Source organism: Azolla caroliniana, unplaced genomic scaffold (genome assembly GCF_043228905.1).
Source record: "Azolla caroliniana isolate FFs.n. ecotype wild unplaced genomic scaffold, voAzoCaro1.0.p SCAF_11, whole genome shotgun sequence".
NCBI lineage: Eukaryota > Viridiplantae > Streptophyta > Polypodiopsida > Salviniales > Salviniaceae > Azolla > Azolla caroliniana.
Window position 1 is genome coordinate 20,437,380 of NW_028230446.1, and position 17,386 is coordinate 20,454,765.

General features: G+C 37.6%; 1 protein-coding gene across 1 annotated transcript; it reads left to right on the top strand.

Moving 5' to 3' along the window:
- Nucleotides 1-3,739: 3,739 nt before the first annotated feature.
- Nucleotides 3,740-8,714, top strand: LOC147858431 (NAD(P)-binding Rossmann-fold superfamily protein). Its single transcript, XM_087327220.1, has 6 exons — nt 3,740-3,918; nt 4,511-4,683; nt 5,854-6,039; nt 6,763-6,925; nt 8,084-8,270; nt 8,352-8,714. The coding sequence occupies exons 1-6, from the start codon at nt 3,813-3,815 to the stop codon at nt 8,497-8,499; spliced, it is 963 nt and encodes a 320-aa protein (XP_087183346.1). The 5' UTR covers nt 3,740-3,812; the 3' UTR covers nt 8,500-8,714.
- Nucleotides 8,715-17,386: the final 8,672 nt, after the last annotated feature.

Genomic DNA, 17,386 nt, shown 5'->3' on the forward strand with positions numbered 1-17,386 from the left:
CCGTTTCGGCCTCGGCCGAGTTTGTTCGTCGACACTGTTCTTCTCCCTTCCCATCCGGAGGGACCTGTCTCCCAACACACACATCCACATTGATTTGTTCAAAAGCCATCTTCACCCTACCAAGAGAGCATGTTGTAGTAGTCGGGTAAACTCCTATGTAATGGAGTGAATGGGTTTGATGCGTTCTCCCATGACGAGCATTGATTGCTCCATGTCGCCTATTGCTATCTATTTTGTATTATTGACATTAGCATTGTGAATCCATTCTTGCACATGTTGATGGATGTGATCATATTTTGACCAATTTTCATTTGTGTTGCTTTATTGGCTACATGGAACGCATATACTTAGCAATAGTCTAATCAAATCATTGATTCTTGATATGGCTAACCTTGTAGAAATGGTAGCATGTATAATGGGCAATGAATTATTGGGGTTAGCTTCCTTCATTAAGTCAAGGCCATTGCACTAATTTGAGTGGATGACTTGTTGTGATTATTAAGATGATACAGCCCATGTTTAGGCAAAGCACGCATGGTGGTTAAGGGTTATAATTGAGTTCCTTAAATATTCCGTGGGGAATCAAGGGTCAATGTCAAGGATTTTCTTGTTATGAGTTAGTGTCGTAGCAATAGGATGGGTTGGTAGGCAATCACGAACCTCTTGATTCTATATCCATTACCTTGATCATCTTTTTTATAACGGAAATGACGATGTTTGTTGATATCGTACTTATGACCCGACTCACATCACAGTAAGGTGACGATCATCATGATTGTAGTGTCAACCTAAGTCATGTATTTATTTCATGCATCACAAATCCAATTTGTCACTTCCCACTTAAATCTAAGGAGTGCGTGGTTGAGTCTTACAATGATAAGAGTCGATCGGCTAATAATTTATTGATATTTAAGCAGGAATGAAGATGTTACCATTTTAAAAGTGCCCACTTTACTATCTCCCACTATTTATATTTTATGACCTTGCTTTCACATCGTATAAATATGTAGGCTTTCACGTTCCCCACCGAATGAACAACAAACACAACATGTCATTGATCAAAGAACATTCACCCTTCGTCACTAATAAAGTTCATAATGAAAATGCTAATTCAGTAATCCAGCCCAAAGTCCTAATGAAGAAGTTAATTCATTCATCAAGATCCTAAATTTTGACTAGATCATTACTCAAATATGAATGCATTAAGCAAAGATTTCTTCCTAAACCGATTAGTTCATTAATCCAAGTTCAGTAAGTGAAATAACAAGTTCATGTGTACATATAGCTTATTAATTAAAGATACATTCTTGAATTGAAATAGTAGACAATAAATCAGTTTGAAGAATAACTTACAATTTGAAGGATTGGTCCACTAATCAAAAGATTAATTCATTAAAATGAGAGAATATGATTCGCTAATCAAGGATAAAGATGTAGATCTTGTTATCATCTTGACATGACAAATATTACTATGAGACCAGTAGGGAAACATTTTTACATAGTACGGGCAAAATGAAGTAGTAATTATTGAAGTTTAAGAACATTCACAATGGATCGTGCACAACATGATTGTGAGAGGATTGCATGTATGGAGTGGATCAAATTGACAATATGTGGAAGTTTTTCTTGTGTGATTCCAAGAAGTCAATGTGAGTTATTTTTTTAAACCCGACGCATGTATGCGGCAACCCTTTCCATGGCCATAGTTTCAATGGGAAGTGATATAGCCTCAAAAAGTACGAGCATATGTGACAATTTGTCATGGGCATAACCATAAAATATCCCGTTGTAAGTTGTATCGTAGTATTCTATACACATGGATAACGTGTGAGGTTAAATGAGAGTGTAAAGAAGGGATGATTACTTTTAATCCTTGGAATTGAGACAACCCATAAGGGCCAAGTGTGAACTTGCCTGGGGGCCTTAGGCCTGGCTATAAATATGAGGCCTAACTACCCTCATTCGACACCTCATTTTGACTACGTCAAGACTCTGATCTTGTGGTGATCAAACTCTTGTAGCGAGTGCACATGTACTGTACTACGTATGACTCGATGCCAAGGCAGTGGTATGAATGCTTATTGAGGCTCAAGTATGTCTTGATCCCTTCACTCAGAGGTGGTCGGGTAGATCAACACCCTTCTTTCTCTCTCGTTTCTTATTTATCTATCTATTATTTCCTTACCATATGCTTACATTAGAATTAAGCTCTAATATAGTTGTACTTTGACTTGAAGAAACTTTATAAAAATGTGTTTTTGGACATTTTTAGAATGTTTTCAATGGGGACTCAAGGATGTTAGTACCCCATACCTACCACGAAGAAGCATGGATGTTACCAATGTGCCAAATTTATTTCTCCACCATTGCACATTTTCTTAAATGCACAATAAGCCCTCTTTCCTTATTCCAAGTGGCGAGTACCACATTCATCCCATCTATGATTGGAGGGAACGATAAGCCCAACATATTTAATCCTTTTACGTTTTCATGTGGCTTGTTCTTGTGACAATGTATAGTTTATCTTTAGTTTGAGTTCGTACTAACATAATATTTTTTTGGGAAAAGTACCAGGATACCCCTAGAAGTTCGTCTATTTACCAGAATGCCCCTGGAAGTTCCAAATTTACCAAACTACCCCTATGTCCAAAAAAATACACTTTATAAAGTAAGTACAAAGGACCCAAAGAATCTCTTAAATAAAGAAATTTGTGTTTGAAGGGTATTCTGGTAAATAGGGTTTGTAGATTTGAGTGTATAATTACTTTATATAGTGTATTTTTTTGGACATAGGGGTAGTTTGGTAAATTTGGAACTTCCAGGGGCATTCTAGTAAATAGACGAACTTCCAGGGGTATCCTGGTACTTTTCCCTATTTTGTTTTGGGGTAATTGATGCTCCATCTTTAAGACACATACAAAAGTTTTACTATGCACTTGTAAGCTTTTCATCATACTCCAAACTATTGGTGGAAACCACAAAATCATTTGTGTATATAACTACATTCTCAGTAATAACTTATTCAATGCATTCTTGAGCTACAAACTCTTTCTATTAATTGATGCATAAACCAAAGAGGGTTGCCCATCGAGAGATGGACGTTCTTTCACTCGAGACCAATAGAGCTACTGCAAAAAAATCTGAAATATCATATTCCATATGCACGCAACGCATTATCTATCATCTTGACATAGACTCAAGAATTGTGAGCATATATTATTCACTCTTTCCCCCTCCCTCAAAATAAAAATCTCAAGCTCATCCATGTGTCTCTAATGATGCTCGCGAGGGACCACATTTGAAAAGTTTTTTGGCGAAGTCCACAAAACAACAAAACATGTAAATCCTTTTATCTTTCGAATGTGTTTCCTCCATTAATCAAGTTTTCGAAGAGCGAGAAGGTGACTGCCATCGTTATTGCTACGACGTTTTCCCAAAAACAAACAAATGAAACTTATAACTCTGTATCTGTAGGCTCGTCTTTTTTTACCATACATAGAATACACACATACATATACATATACTTCAAAAATCTAGTCTAGTCTAGCTCTGGCATACAAAGCATTGATCAACGGTTTTTGTCCCCGCATAGAGAGAGAGAGAGAGAGAGAGAGAGAGAGAGAGAGAGAGAGAGAGAGAGTTTGTTTTACTGTCTTTTGATTTACTGTCTGGCATTCACATCTCCCCTGTTCCCGCAAGGTTTCATCCAATTCATGGAGAGATGCAGACGCAGAGATAGATAGATAGAGAAATAGAGAGAGAGAGAGAGAGACAGAGAGAGAGAGAGAGAGAGAAGGCGTGTGGGGAGGGCAATGGAGGTCGTGTGCGTGACTGGAGCTAGCGGCTTCATCGGCTCATGGCTCGTACGATTCCTTCTCCAACGAGGCTACCGCGTCCGAGGCACTGTGCAAAACATAGGTAGCTCGAAACACACCTCTCCCTCTCTCTGATTCTTTCTTTCTTTCATGCTTACATGGTTTTTCTTTTTTGTATTTTTTTGTAACCCTAAACACCAGGAATTCGAAAATGGATTCCTTTCTTTGGAAATGTGTTTTTCTTCTCCTGGCGAATTAGAATTAGAAACATTGGCACCTTCCTTGAGGATTCCCATGGCTTTCATGATCGTCAAGCTTTTTTATTTTCTAGGAAAATGCGTTTCCTTCTTCCATTTTTTCAATGCCTATTTCTTGATGACTCATGGCCTGCAGGGAGTCCTTAAAAAAATGTGCTTTTTTCTCCCGTTCCGTCTTTTCATCTATGGAATATATAATTACAGATCTGTTTGTCAAGGATTCCTTGGGCCCTTTGTCTTTTATTATTCTATCGACGCAATATAGGAGTCCACACCTCTTCTGCCTTTGGTTTCATAAGGATCCATGCCTCATGATCAAGCTTCAGAAACAACATTCAATTTCTTCCTTTCATTCTGTCTTTTATCAATGGATTAATTAGAAGTCCACAATTCCCATCTTCTCACCAAGCTTGGAAACATGTTGTGACTTATTTGCAGAAAATGAGAGAGAGACCAAGCATTTGATGAGTCTCGAGGGAGCAGAGGAGAATTTGGAACTGTTTCAGATAGATCTACTGGATTTTGACACATTGGGAAGAGCCATCGGCAAGAGCAATGGAGTTTTCCATTTGGCTTCTCCTTGCACATTGGATCCATGTAAAGATCCACAGGTAATCATCATCATCACCATCATCACAACAAACATTATAATTATCATCATTCATAATCTCTCTCAGATTAAGTACTAGTGTTTAAAAGGGAAAAGGATAAATAGTTTAGTAAAACTTTAGCTGCACATGTTGTCTCTCAGGGCTTTAATGTGAGAAAGGTAGTGAAAAGAGAAAGGGTTCTTTTATGGAAGTAAACATGTTGCAAATTAGAAGGATGTTGCTTATATATATAACGATGGAAATATTTAAAGGTATTTGATTAATCGACAAAATTAATTGGAGTAGGAGCGGCTATCATTGCCTCAGAGGGAGCAATAGCAGCTACTGGGTCAAAAATATAATTAAATATGCAATATAACTATTTTGATTCTGTGCATTGCATAATTTATTTTGCGTTAATTAGTGGATCAGTTAATTAAGTAATGTTGCATAATTAATTAAGTAATGTTGCATAATTAGTAGTGCCTCTCTTAACTAGAGGTAGGCAAATCTCGACCTAATCTGTAGCGATATTAGTTAGAGCACTTGGGGATTAATAATTGGCAGAATGCTTTAGGCGCGTTAATTGCTGTGCCTACTTGGAAAATAGGGTAAATACACTGTCATTTTAACTTTTAAATAAGGATTTTTCAAAATGAGTGGTATTCTTGCAAAATAGGGTAGATAGACTGGCATTTTAACTTTTAGATAATGATGTTTCAAACAGAAATCCTTGTACTGTTTTTATGCCCTGTCATTTGAAAGTAGGATTGCATACAACTTGATAGCGTTTTATTAAGAGTTATAGAAAGGCTTTCATTAATGAAGAGACAAACCTTAGGGATTATGACTTGTTCATCTCTTGATTTAGACGTTTCATTGAGTAGATTGAGCTCATTGATCCACAACTATCCTTATGTATAGATAGCCATGTAAATCTTGATTGCGTTTGTACATTCAGGGCAGTGTATATACATATTTAAGTAAAACTGTTTCAAACAGAAACCATTCTGCATAAGGTTTCTTTGCAGGTTTCTGCTCCTTTTTTTAAAACATGGCTTTTCAGTATACTTCATTTTTCTTGATTGGCTTTTTATAAAGAGATGTGTAAGGGTTATGCCCAATTAAGAAGGGGTATAACCATGGGACAATGATTTGTTCTTTCGTTTTTTTTGGTATTTTGTTGAGTAGGCTGAGCTCATTGATCCAGCAGTCCAAGGCACTATAAATGTTTTGAAAGCTTCACATGCAGCTGGAGTAAAAAAGGTTGTCGTGACATCTTCAATTTCTGCAATGTTTCCAAATCCTCAACTACCTCCAGGCACTGCTGTGGATGAGAATAGTTGGACTGACATTGAATACTGCAAAAAAAAAGAGGTATAGAGATACCATTTCCTGATGAAATTGCACATTATAGGTAGGACAAGTTTGTCTTCATTTTGAAGATGGAAAGTAGAGGAACAATTTCAAAAATGCTGTTTTCTTTTGTGTTAACAATATGAAAAGTGTTCCCAAGATTTTGGAAATACCAAGTTATACACCATGGAATGCTCTTAATCATGCAATTCAGAAAGTAGAGGAAAAAATTTCAAAAATGCTTTTCCCTTTTGTGTGCAATATTAAAAGTATTCCCCTTGGGAAATACCAAATTATACCCATTGGTAAAAAAGTTGAGTATATAGTTAATAATGTTAGACTGCAGAATCAGCAATTCAGTTCATATCAGTAATCTGATTTGCAGAAGATACTTTTGAATTTAAAGCACTAATGGGTTTGATGACTTTGTTTTTGCTTGCAAGCAGTGGAATAATTATACCCTTCTCGCTTCCTGAAACTTGATTCCGCAACTCTAGTCTGATGTTCACTTAATTAACTTGTTATATTAAGCCAAGGGTTTCTAGTCTTATAGTAAATAACTCATTAAATTTTTATGGTCATAGCCTGCCTTTTTGATCAAGGGTGTAGTTTGATAGGTACAAAACCTTATATTGCTTATCTCACAGACCATCCTAGTGTTACTAGCCATGTTACAGGAGAAATGGAGTGATTTTCCCTGATAAGGATATCCCATTGACCAAGAAAAAAATGTCTGGAATGCAGTTTTGGTATCCAATCTCAAAGACACTCGCCGAGAAAGCTGCGTGGAAGTTTGCGGAAGAAAATGGGCTGGATGTGGTTGTCATCAACCCTACATGCGTATTAGGGTACTCATTGCAACCTGCACTTAATGCCAGTAGTGCTGTTTTTCTGAACATGATAAACGGTATTGTACTTTGTTAATCCTTTTTAACAGTTATAGATTCCTAAATTTAAATAATTTTGATTAGGACCATGTCCCACTAAGATGTAGTAACATTTAAGAGACAAACACCAAATACTCTTAAATTCTAGTCGCATGTATAGTCCTAAACAGGGAATGGATATAGACCTAAAATGGAAAGTTTTTCCTTTTATCGCAAAGACACCAAGGATTTTGATTGGTTAAGACACAGTTCAAATCGTTAATACTCCTGAAAATCAGAGTTTTCTGGAATTGAGCAGTTCCAGAGACAATAGGCATGCAAAGTTTATTAAAAAGACTGTCCTACAATGCTCTTATAGGTTTTGAAACTCTTAGTGGAACTGGATTTTAACCTTATTTAAGGATTTGCCAGACTATTATAATGTCCTCCCAAAATGTGGAGATATTCTTGTTCATCCTTTTGTTTTGCTAAGGACCATAGGTGAAATTTTTTCACATATAGAGGGGGTTGTACCCACATGGAACACTTTTAAGTGTTAGGACTGGATTCAAATAAAGTCGGTCATATGAGATAATCATGATTAATAAATAGAAGTCTGACAGATTAACTCTCCACCCCAACCGTAAAGGTAATCATGATTTATAGGCAGAAGGCTTCATGATGAACACTCCACTCAACAGAAATGCCCAGGTATCTTATGTCAGGGATGTATGTGCACTAGAGTAGCTTGAGGTTTTACAACTAATAGAACAGAGGAAAAATAGGTTAGAATGGAATTGAGAACACAAGAGGGTATGTATCTGACCCTTGTATGTTCATAAGCGCTCAGTCCAGTGTTTGGATCCTAGCTATCCAAACAAAACAATCCAAATGAAATAGAGCCCTAATTGATGTTATGATGTGCACATAACACAAGTGTTCACATATATTCGAAAGATTATGCAGGCTAATATATAAGCTAGGAAAATGATATGTACACAATATCAATATACTTCACCATTCGTTTCTCACTTGCATTGTTTTCTGTAATTTGTGTGCCATCTGATTCAGTCTAATGTTAAACTTTTCAAATTTCTCTCTTTATTTTCATTGTTCTATTTTCTGTAATGAAAAAGGAAAAAAATACATATTAGGGTTTCAAATAAGAAATCTTATTGCTTACAATGTTTCTTTATCAGGGTCTACTGACAAACAGGAGCTGTCTTGGCTCGGTATTGTACATGTCGAAGATGTTGTGCGAGCTCAAATTTTGCTTTATGAATCCCCGAATGCCAAAGGCAGACATTTGTGCACTGAAGAAATCACTCATTTCAGTGATTTCGCTGAAGAAGTTAGCCAATTGTACCCACACTTCAATGTGTATAAGTGAGTGAACAAATTGGTAAAAAGTTTGTAGGGCTATCTGCAAATATAGAGATAGAGTTTTAATGCTGTATATGATATCAGGTTTAAGGAAGACACTCATCCGGAGCTCGTGCGCGTGGTGAATCCATCAAAGAAGTTAGTAGATCTCGGCTTTTCATTCAGTTCAAGAGAAAAGGTCATTCAAGATACGGTTAGAAGTTTACAAGAGAAAGGATTACTTTCCGAGTAAAAACAAATGCTTGTCAATGTGTCTCGAGTGAATTTCCTAATCCAGAGATGGATGGCACATGCATTCCTCATCTATGTACATTTGTTATCATTCTAGTTTCTAGTAACAATAAAAACTCGGCATTGTTGTAAAACTTATAAATGCTGAAGACTCATATTCAGAAAATCTGTCATTTTTAACAATGTCAAATTTTCCAATATTTTAAGTTCTAATAACATAGCGTGTTTTTTCCAATTTTGGAAGATTTGATGCAGAAACAATTTCTGTAAAATATTGACAACCCCGAAAAACCGTACTAGACAGTAGCAAACCTAGTTTGAACATGAATCCAAGGTGAAATATCATAAATACTCCCTCCTATATTGGGTACTATCAATTATGGCCCTGCTGTATATTTTTTTATCATATCAGAAGTACCTTTGGCAAAAGTGTAGAGGGTCCAAAGGAAACGTTTTTTAGCAAACTGATTAGGCTATCGGTGCCAAATTTGATCAACCTAGTTCATTATGGTGCAGCCACATTAGGTTATCATGTAACTAATTAGATAAAATTAATTATAGTCATGCAACCTATTTAGAGTAGTGTGATAAGATCAAACTAATTAATAATGGCTAAACCTAATTGATTAGGTCTTGCAATTAATTAGGTTTTTGATGGAGCTGGTTATTTTCCCCAACAAATGTAAGACACTAGCAAAATGCCTAGGGTATCTTCGACTCAACATCAAGCAAGCAAGAGTTTGGTAAAAATATTGATGAGCTTTTGAATGTGTATTTTTCTCTTCATGAAACATGACCCATACTTGGTATTTGAAATCACACAAAGATATATGTAATTGTAGAATGTTGTTTCTATTATCCAACGTTTTTCTAAGGATTTCTTCTAGTGAGCTCTACGCTTCAAGAAGTGAGTTTTCTCCTATGAAGGTGACACACCTAGTACTCACCAATGTTTGTGCATCGATTTCATATTAAAGAACTCATCCAAGTTTGATAATATAAATCTTCATATTAAAACAAGGATGCTATGACATTTGAAATGTCGTAGCATTATAACATTAAGAAGGAGATTCTTAATACCACTAGAACTCATCTAAATTTTCAATATTAAAACTAATAACAATGTGAAATACACTAATAATTTCTCTGCTTATGGCACTTATCATTGCAAATATAACAACATTTGATGGATTATTACCCATATATTTTCTCTTATGTGATTGCATTCTATTATAATTGACGCATTGATGTTGATTAATCCACGACTAGTCTTGAAAGTTCCCTAATTGCACATTTTAATGATAGTTCAATTTTGCAGAAGGATGTTTTCTAAATATAATAAATATGATAAGGCTATTAATGATATTTGTTTATTTGTTGTGATCACTAGAGTTTCATGAACATCCTCCATAGACAAAACATACAATAGATGAGGAGATATTGTGAATCGATTGAAAAGGTAGCCCATTGATAGTTGATACTTGAGAAGAAGAATTTCATATTGAACTGGATAATTGCTCAAATATGACATATAATTGCTTTAAATGTGGCTAACAAGAGGGCATTTGTGGAGATAATATAAATGTACTAAAACATACATGAAATCCATTAGTGAAGATCATAGTTAAATATGGCATGCAGTTTTGCGAACATGCATCCATCCATAGACAAAATGTAGTAGACATACTAGGACATATTCGTAAGGATATTCTATTCCATCATCTTGCCAAAACATTGACTCATCGAAAGCTAAAACTTCACCAACATTACATCATCTTTTGCTCCTAGAACTCAAAGCTGTCGCCTTTTCAAATTTGTTGCATTTTCTTTCAACCTCCAATGTGTACATAGTTTAGAGAAAAACTTTGAAATTTTGTTGCACATTTCCTTGTTTCTCCAAATGCTATGACGTTTTGTTCCCCGAATGTCCTTGGTCAAGCCCATGCAAGGGCAAATTTTACGTCATTGGGCAACTATATGGTAGACCTATCACCTCGTTCTGTCTCCTCAAGTTGACTATAGATATTTGGGGAAAGAACAAAAACTCAAGGTCTCATTTGTGAAAATAAAGAAAAGCCCTAGGACATTTCAAAGTTTTCCCTAACATCCTGATGTTTAATCAAACATCTGGTACTCATGTGTACTTTTCATATTTGAGTTTTAAGTTGTGTATGCTTGTCTATGAATGAAACACGATAGGTTAGTATTAGCAGTATTGTAGATATTATACTTATTTCTCTATGATCTAACATAAAAGCAAGTTTCTTGGTGTTGTAACTTTCTGATTGTTTGGTGATTGTAACAATTACTAAAAGAAAAAATTGGAACCATGATTTTGGAAATTCTCTCCTTTGTAATATAGATTATCTCAAGTGTCAAAGTTGATGGGTACATGAATTCTACATGCCCAAGCAACGGCTTACACGTGTATACAAGAGTAACATAATCTTGCATTCATGATCTCGAATTTACATTGCCCTTGCGGTGTAACCTTTTCAACAATAGCTTTTCCACATTTAACACTGCCCTTGTTCTGAACCTCTCTCGACAAGTCTTTGCATTTTTCAAGCTTCTCTCTATGTAAACAAACTGTTACGGGCATGACCATATAATATCCCGTGGTGAGAATTTACCGTAGTATTCTATACACGTGGATAAGTGTGAGGGTTAAACGAGAGTGTAAAGAAGGGGAGGATTACTTTTAATCCTCGGGATTGAGACAACCCATTAGGTCAAGTGTGAACTTGCCTGGGGGCCTTGGGTATCGCTATAAATAAGAGGCCTAGCTACCCTCATTTGAGGATCTTTTGACTACATCGAGACTCTGCTCGTGTGGTGGGTCAACTCTTGTAGCGAGCGCGCCAGCACCAGGTACGACTCGACGCCACGACGGTGGTATGGGACGCTGATCGAGGCTCGAGTCCATCTCGATCCCTTCGCTCGGGGGTGGTCGGGTGGATCGGCACCCTTCTTTCTCTTTCTCCTTTCTATCTTTCATTTCTTTATCCTTATCTTAAGCTTACTTTAGTACCTAGATCTATAATATTTGGTATCAGATTTTTGTACTAATGTTTCTTTGTTTTTCATTTGTCTTTTGATTGATGCTGATCGATCATTGTGCGGTTGACCTTGATCCAGACAACGATCAACAAAGAATTTCGGTAACTCTTTCCATAATTTTTCTTTCTATTCTCTCTTCTCCCATCTAATCATGTGTTTAGTTTATATGTAATTTTTTTCATTAAGTCAATGATGTTGTAGTGGTCTTTAATTGATTATCTAAAACGTTTACATATGTGCACGAGGTCAATACCTCGTTTGACATATTAATAATATGTGATGAGTGTCGTATGCGTACGAGGTTAATACCTCAATTACGTATTACTTTCACGAACATATGTTACGTTTGCGTATGAGTTTAATACCTTGATTTGTTGTAAACGATATGCGGTTGGTCTCGTATGCGTAAGAGGTCAATACTTCAATTGCGTATTACGATGATCTCTTATTTGTGGATGTTTCGTGTGCGTAGAGGTATATACCTCGATTACGTATCTCGATCACATCATTTGTGGCTATTTAATATAACGATATGTTTAATATTGGCATATGTGGTCACATATATACGTATTTGATCGTATATATGTGAAAAGTAAACATATGTGTATATTCGTTATTACGTGATTATGTCGAAAGTTGTCATGGTCGGGAAAAGGATGTTGGTGGCCGTCACATTTTTGTGAGAATGGCGTTGTCACCATCCCTTTTTCAACAATTTTTTATTGTTGATAACCCCGTTGATGACCTCGATTTCGTTACGTAAAGAAACGCCAATAGCCATAATGATGTTGAGTACGTAGGGCTTGACCCACTTCAAGTGAGGTCACTCCAATGACGCACGTATCCAACATCCCTCCCTCGTTACATGGATACGATGCCACCATGAGCTCGTTCTTACGAGAGGCATTCGTAATGACGTGACCATGTGATGGCCCACGTGAGCCTACTACGAAACAAGGGCTCATTTGGCTTCACCATTAGGTTGCACTTTGGCGTATGCCATCGTAATTACGAGACTTGAGGATAGGTAACGTACCAACATAGTTTTGGTAAATGAGGGCGAAATAAGGACCCTTGACATATATGTTCTTTTAAAAAAACATATATGATCAATTGCCTCGCATATCTCTTATACGCATCAAACATTAAGCATTCGAGAAGAGCAACTTACTTGGTTGGCTCAAGTGTTTAATGTATTTGTTCTCGAGGTCTCGAGTTCAAATATGACCAAGACAATACAACATCCTTGATACATATGACTATAACACATGTTTAGACTTAAGGTCTAAGTGCACCTCGGGGTCCTCGTAATAGGACTTAAAGAGCCGAAACCACATGTGTGGGCACCGAAACATAGTTGATTATTAACATTTTTTTCGTGTATAAACAATTCATGACGCGAACATACATGGTTGAGCCTCGGGGAGCCACCATAAAAAAATCGATATAGAGATCAGGGAAAGACATTTATTTGTCACCCCCATGGTTTTTAAAACACCTTTGTGTTACCATAGTAACCTGATCTTGAACCTCATCTCATACGTCTAGAGGGGTATTGACGTGAGATAATGATATCGATTAATGCTCGCCCATGATATGTTTACATCACGACATGATGTTATGACTATATCTCTGACCTTATCCTATTTCTTTTCCAGAAATAATCTTTAATGGCTCAAATTAACGACCCGATGTCATCCGCTCAAGCGGAAGGAACTCAAGGGAATCCTCCTGGACAAATGTCCACTGAGATGTATTTGGCACAAATAACCCAATACCTTAGTTTCACCGCTCAACAGATGACCGAACTTCGGCAATCTCAGAGTGCTCTTGAGGCACGTGTTATTAGTCTACAACGTGAGACTAATAGACCTGATGAGCGACAAGGTGAACCATCATTTGTCGTTAAGCCATTTACCGGAGACAAAAAGGAAAGAACCGAAGAAGCAATCTGCACATGGCTGGGACGATGGGAGTCTCATTTTGAGCTCTATCCCACGCCAGATAGTACGAAGATTGCATATGTCGGCCGAGAACTCGGGGGTAAGGCCGCCGCCTGGTGGCGTGGCCTCCGTACTATGGGGAAATTGCCCGATACCTGGATAGATTTTGTCACGGTTTTTAAGGGCCAATTTCTGCAACCTCCCTCTTGAACCGAGGCAGCACAAGCTTTAATGAACCTCTCTAGCAGGAAATTTTCCTCGCTAGAAGACTATGTTCACCATGCTAGAACCCAAATCCAAAAATCGGGTCTAGAAGGGGACAATTCGTTGATAGCTTGTTTTGTCAATGGCATCCCCAATTCGGACTATCACTGGATAGTGCAAGATAAGGATCCAAAATCCTTCGAAGAGGCCGTTGAAATAGTTCTTCGCTATCAACGCACTTCGAAGAAGGACCATAACAAACCCAACGAAGCGCCCGGGACTAAGCAGTCGCAATTTGTTGGGAAACGCAAGACACCCAACGAATTCCTGGATCGCGATTGTAAGTGACAACATCCTTTTTGTGTATTCTGCAAAAAGAAGGGTCATACAAAAGATCAATGTCGAAAGCTCCAACGGAAAGAGCACAACAACAAAGCTAAAGCTGCAGACCATAAAGGTCAGATTCCTAATGTCCTTCAGGTCTATACACATCATTTAAGTAATTGTCAATGTTCTTTCCCTCACTATGTATTGCGTCCCAATCATTTACTACGTGCAAACGGGTATATCAATGGATCTCCCGTACAATTTTTATTTGATTCGGGAAGCTCACACAATTTTGTGAATGATCGTTTGGTTCAGATATGGGGAATCCAACCCACCGTAAGTGATCACACCTACACGGTGCACTTGGCTGATGGAAGTGTACAATACATCAACGGGGCGATTCATTCATTAGGAATTTCTATTGATACTTATATAGAGGAAGTAGACTTCCATGTAATGAATCTTTGTACCACCGATGTAATACTGGGTTATCCCTGGTTTTATAATAAAAACTCTTCTTTATTTATTGATTGGGTTCGTCATTCCATTTCTTTTGTACTGAACGATTGTACGCATTTTATTCAATGTGTAAAAAAACAATCCCTCTCGATTGTTTCCTCGTGTCCATCAATATCTGAGTTGTCTTGTTCTGCGTTATTTTATTGTGTACTTGATCCGGACATTCACGTTTACAATATCGATAATATCCCGATTCAATTAACATATTTTGAACAACAACAACTTGATGAAATCTTAAATGATTTTCATGATGTTTTTCCAAGTGAACTACCTGATGGGTTACCTCCTAAACATAATATAGACCATCGTATAGATATTGTACCTGGTGTTGCACCAATAAGTATACCTCCGTATCGCTTAAGTCGATCCGAAGAAGATGAGGTATCTAAGCAACTCAAGGACTATTTACGAATGGGTTATATACGTTATAGTAAATCTCCATGGGGTGCACCAGTTCTCTTGGTTAAAAAGAAAGAGGGCACATGGCGTATGTGTATTAATTACCGACGCTTGAATAAAGTGACGATCAAGAATTCGTATCCATTGCCCCGGGCTGACGATCTAATTGACCGTCTCCAGGGAGCTCGGTATTTTACGAAACTTGATCACCGTACTGGCTACCATCAAATACGAATAAGTGAGGACGATGTTCCTAAAACGGCATTTCGTACGCGCTATGGCCATTACGAGTTTTTGGTTATGCCTTTTGGTTTGACCAATGCTCCGGCTACTTTTCAACAAGAAATGAATGACATTTTCCGAGAACAACTTGGAAATTTTGTCGTTATTTTCTTGGATGATATTTTAGTTTATAGCCGTACATTACAAGAACATGCTAGACATGTCCGCTTTGTTTTACAAACATTGCGTGACAAACAGTTTTATGCGAAGATCTCAAAATGTGAGTTCTTCAAGAAATCAATTACTTATCTAGGACATCTCATAACCGAATGAGGAGTTGAAATTGATCCTTCTCGCATTGAGAAAATCAAGCTTTGGCCCACTCTTCGGAATATTCGAGAAGTTCGATCATTCCTTGGTTTTGTGGGGTTTTTGCGAAAGTCTCTTCGTAATTACTCCCAATTGACGACGCCGTTTACTGATCTTTTAAAAGGTCAAACGCGTAAGTCTACAAAACCTATTGTGTGGAATGCTACACTAGACCTCGCCTTTAAGGAACTCAAGGACCTGGTTTGCAAGGCTCCTTCACTTCTTTTACCTGATCCTTCAAAACCTTTTGAGGTTGAAACCGATGCAAGCGATTATGTTATAGGTGCTGTCTTGTATCAAGATGGTAAACCAATAGCATTCGAGAGTAAGAAACTTGATTCTGCTCAATGTCGGTATACCGTTCAAGAAAAGGAATTATTTGCAGTTATACATGCGCTCAAAACATGGCGCCATTATCTTTATGGAAATCACTTTGTGGTAACTACGGACCACGAGTCCTTGAAATATTTTTGTGACCAACAAGACCTGAAAGGTCGTAAGGCACGATGGGCTGATCTCATCCAGGACTTTGATTTTTCCATACGATATCGTAAAGGTTCCATGAACATTGTCGCTGATGCACTTAGCTTCACTGCAATATCATCATATCTTTATGATCACCTTCGAGGAAAGTATCCTGATGACAGTTATTTCGCAAAATACTGGGCAAGAGTTGAGTCTAGAACAGACACCACCACATGCTCGAAGGAATACTTCCACATTGCTAACGGTTTGCTCTACCGTAATGGGAAGGTTTGTGTTCCAGATTTACCCGAGGTCAAAAAGAGGATTCTTTTTGAATGCCATGATGCACCCTCAGCAGGGCACCCTGGAATACATCGTACACTCGTTCTCATCTCCACTCAATTTTATTGGCCTAAGATGCGTCCTGACATACATAGCTATGTGACTAAATGTGACTTAAAGCCGCAGGACTTCTACATCCCTTGGACATTCCCAATAATAAGTGGGAAAGTATATCCATGGATTTTATTGTTAGCCTTCCTCGCACCCAAAAAGGTCATGATGCCATCTGGGTTGTCGTTGATCGACTAACTAAAATGGCCAGATTTATTGCTACTAAAACCACGGTAACAACTCCTGAATTGGCTTACCAATTCGTTGACGAATTGTTTCGTTTTTATGGGTTACCGATGGATATCGTGAGTGATCGAGATCCAAAGTTTACTAGTGACTTCTGGACACAAGTCTTTAAGAAGTTAGAAACTACGTTGAGCATGAGCTCCACGGATCATCCTCAATCCGATGGACAAACAGAACGAGTAAATCAAATTATTGAGGACATGCTTCGAGCATACGTTGGTGCAAAACCAACAAAATGGGAACGTTATCTCCCAATTTTGGAGTTTGCTTATAACAGCTCCAAGCATACGTCGACGGGATATAGTCCTTTTATGTTGATGTATGGTTTTCAGCCACGAGCCCCGATTGATGTTAATATACATCATGATGAGTTGCGAAGTACACAAAACTTTCTTCGGGATATGCAAGATATGTTGCATATTGCACGAGATAATATAAAAACAGCTCAAGATAGAGCGCGTTTTTATGCCGATCATCATAGGCAACCTCGTGTATTCAACCTTGGACAGAAGGTATTTTTACGGGTACCTCACAATTCTAAGACACTGTCTACGGGTAAGTGCGCTAAGTTAGCCCCATGGTTTTGTGGACCTTTTACAGTCCTCAAACGCATTGGGTCATCAGCCTATCGTCTCGCTCTTCCTGATGGTGTCGGAATTCATTCAGTCTTTCATGTGAGTCGTCTAAAAGAACTTCTAGGTTCTGGCGACAATACAGTTACGACTGAAACTTTGGTTACTT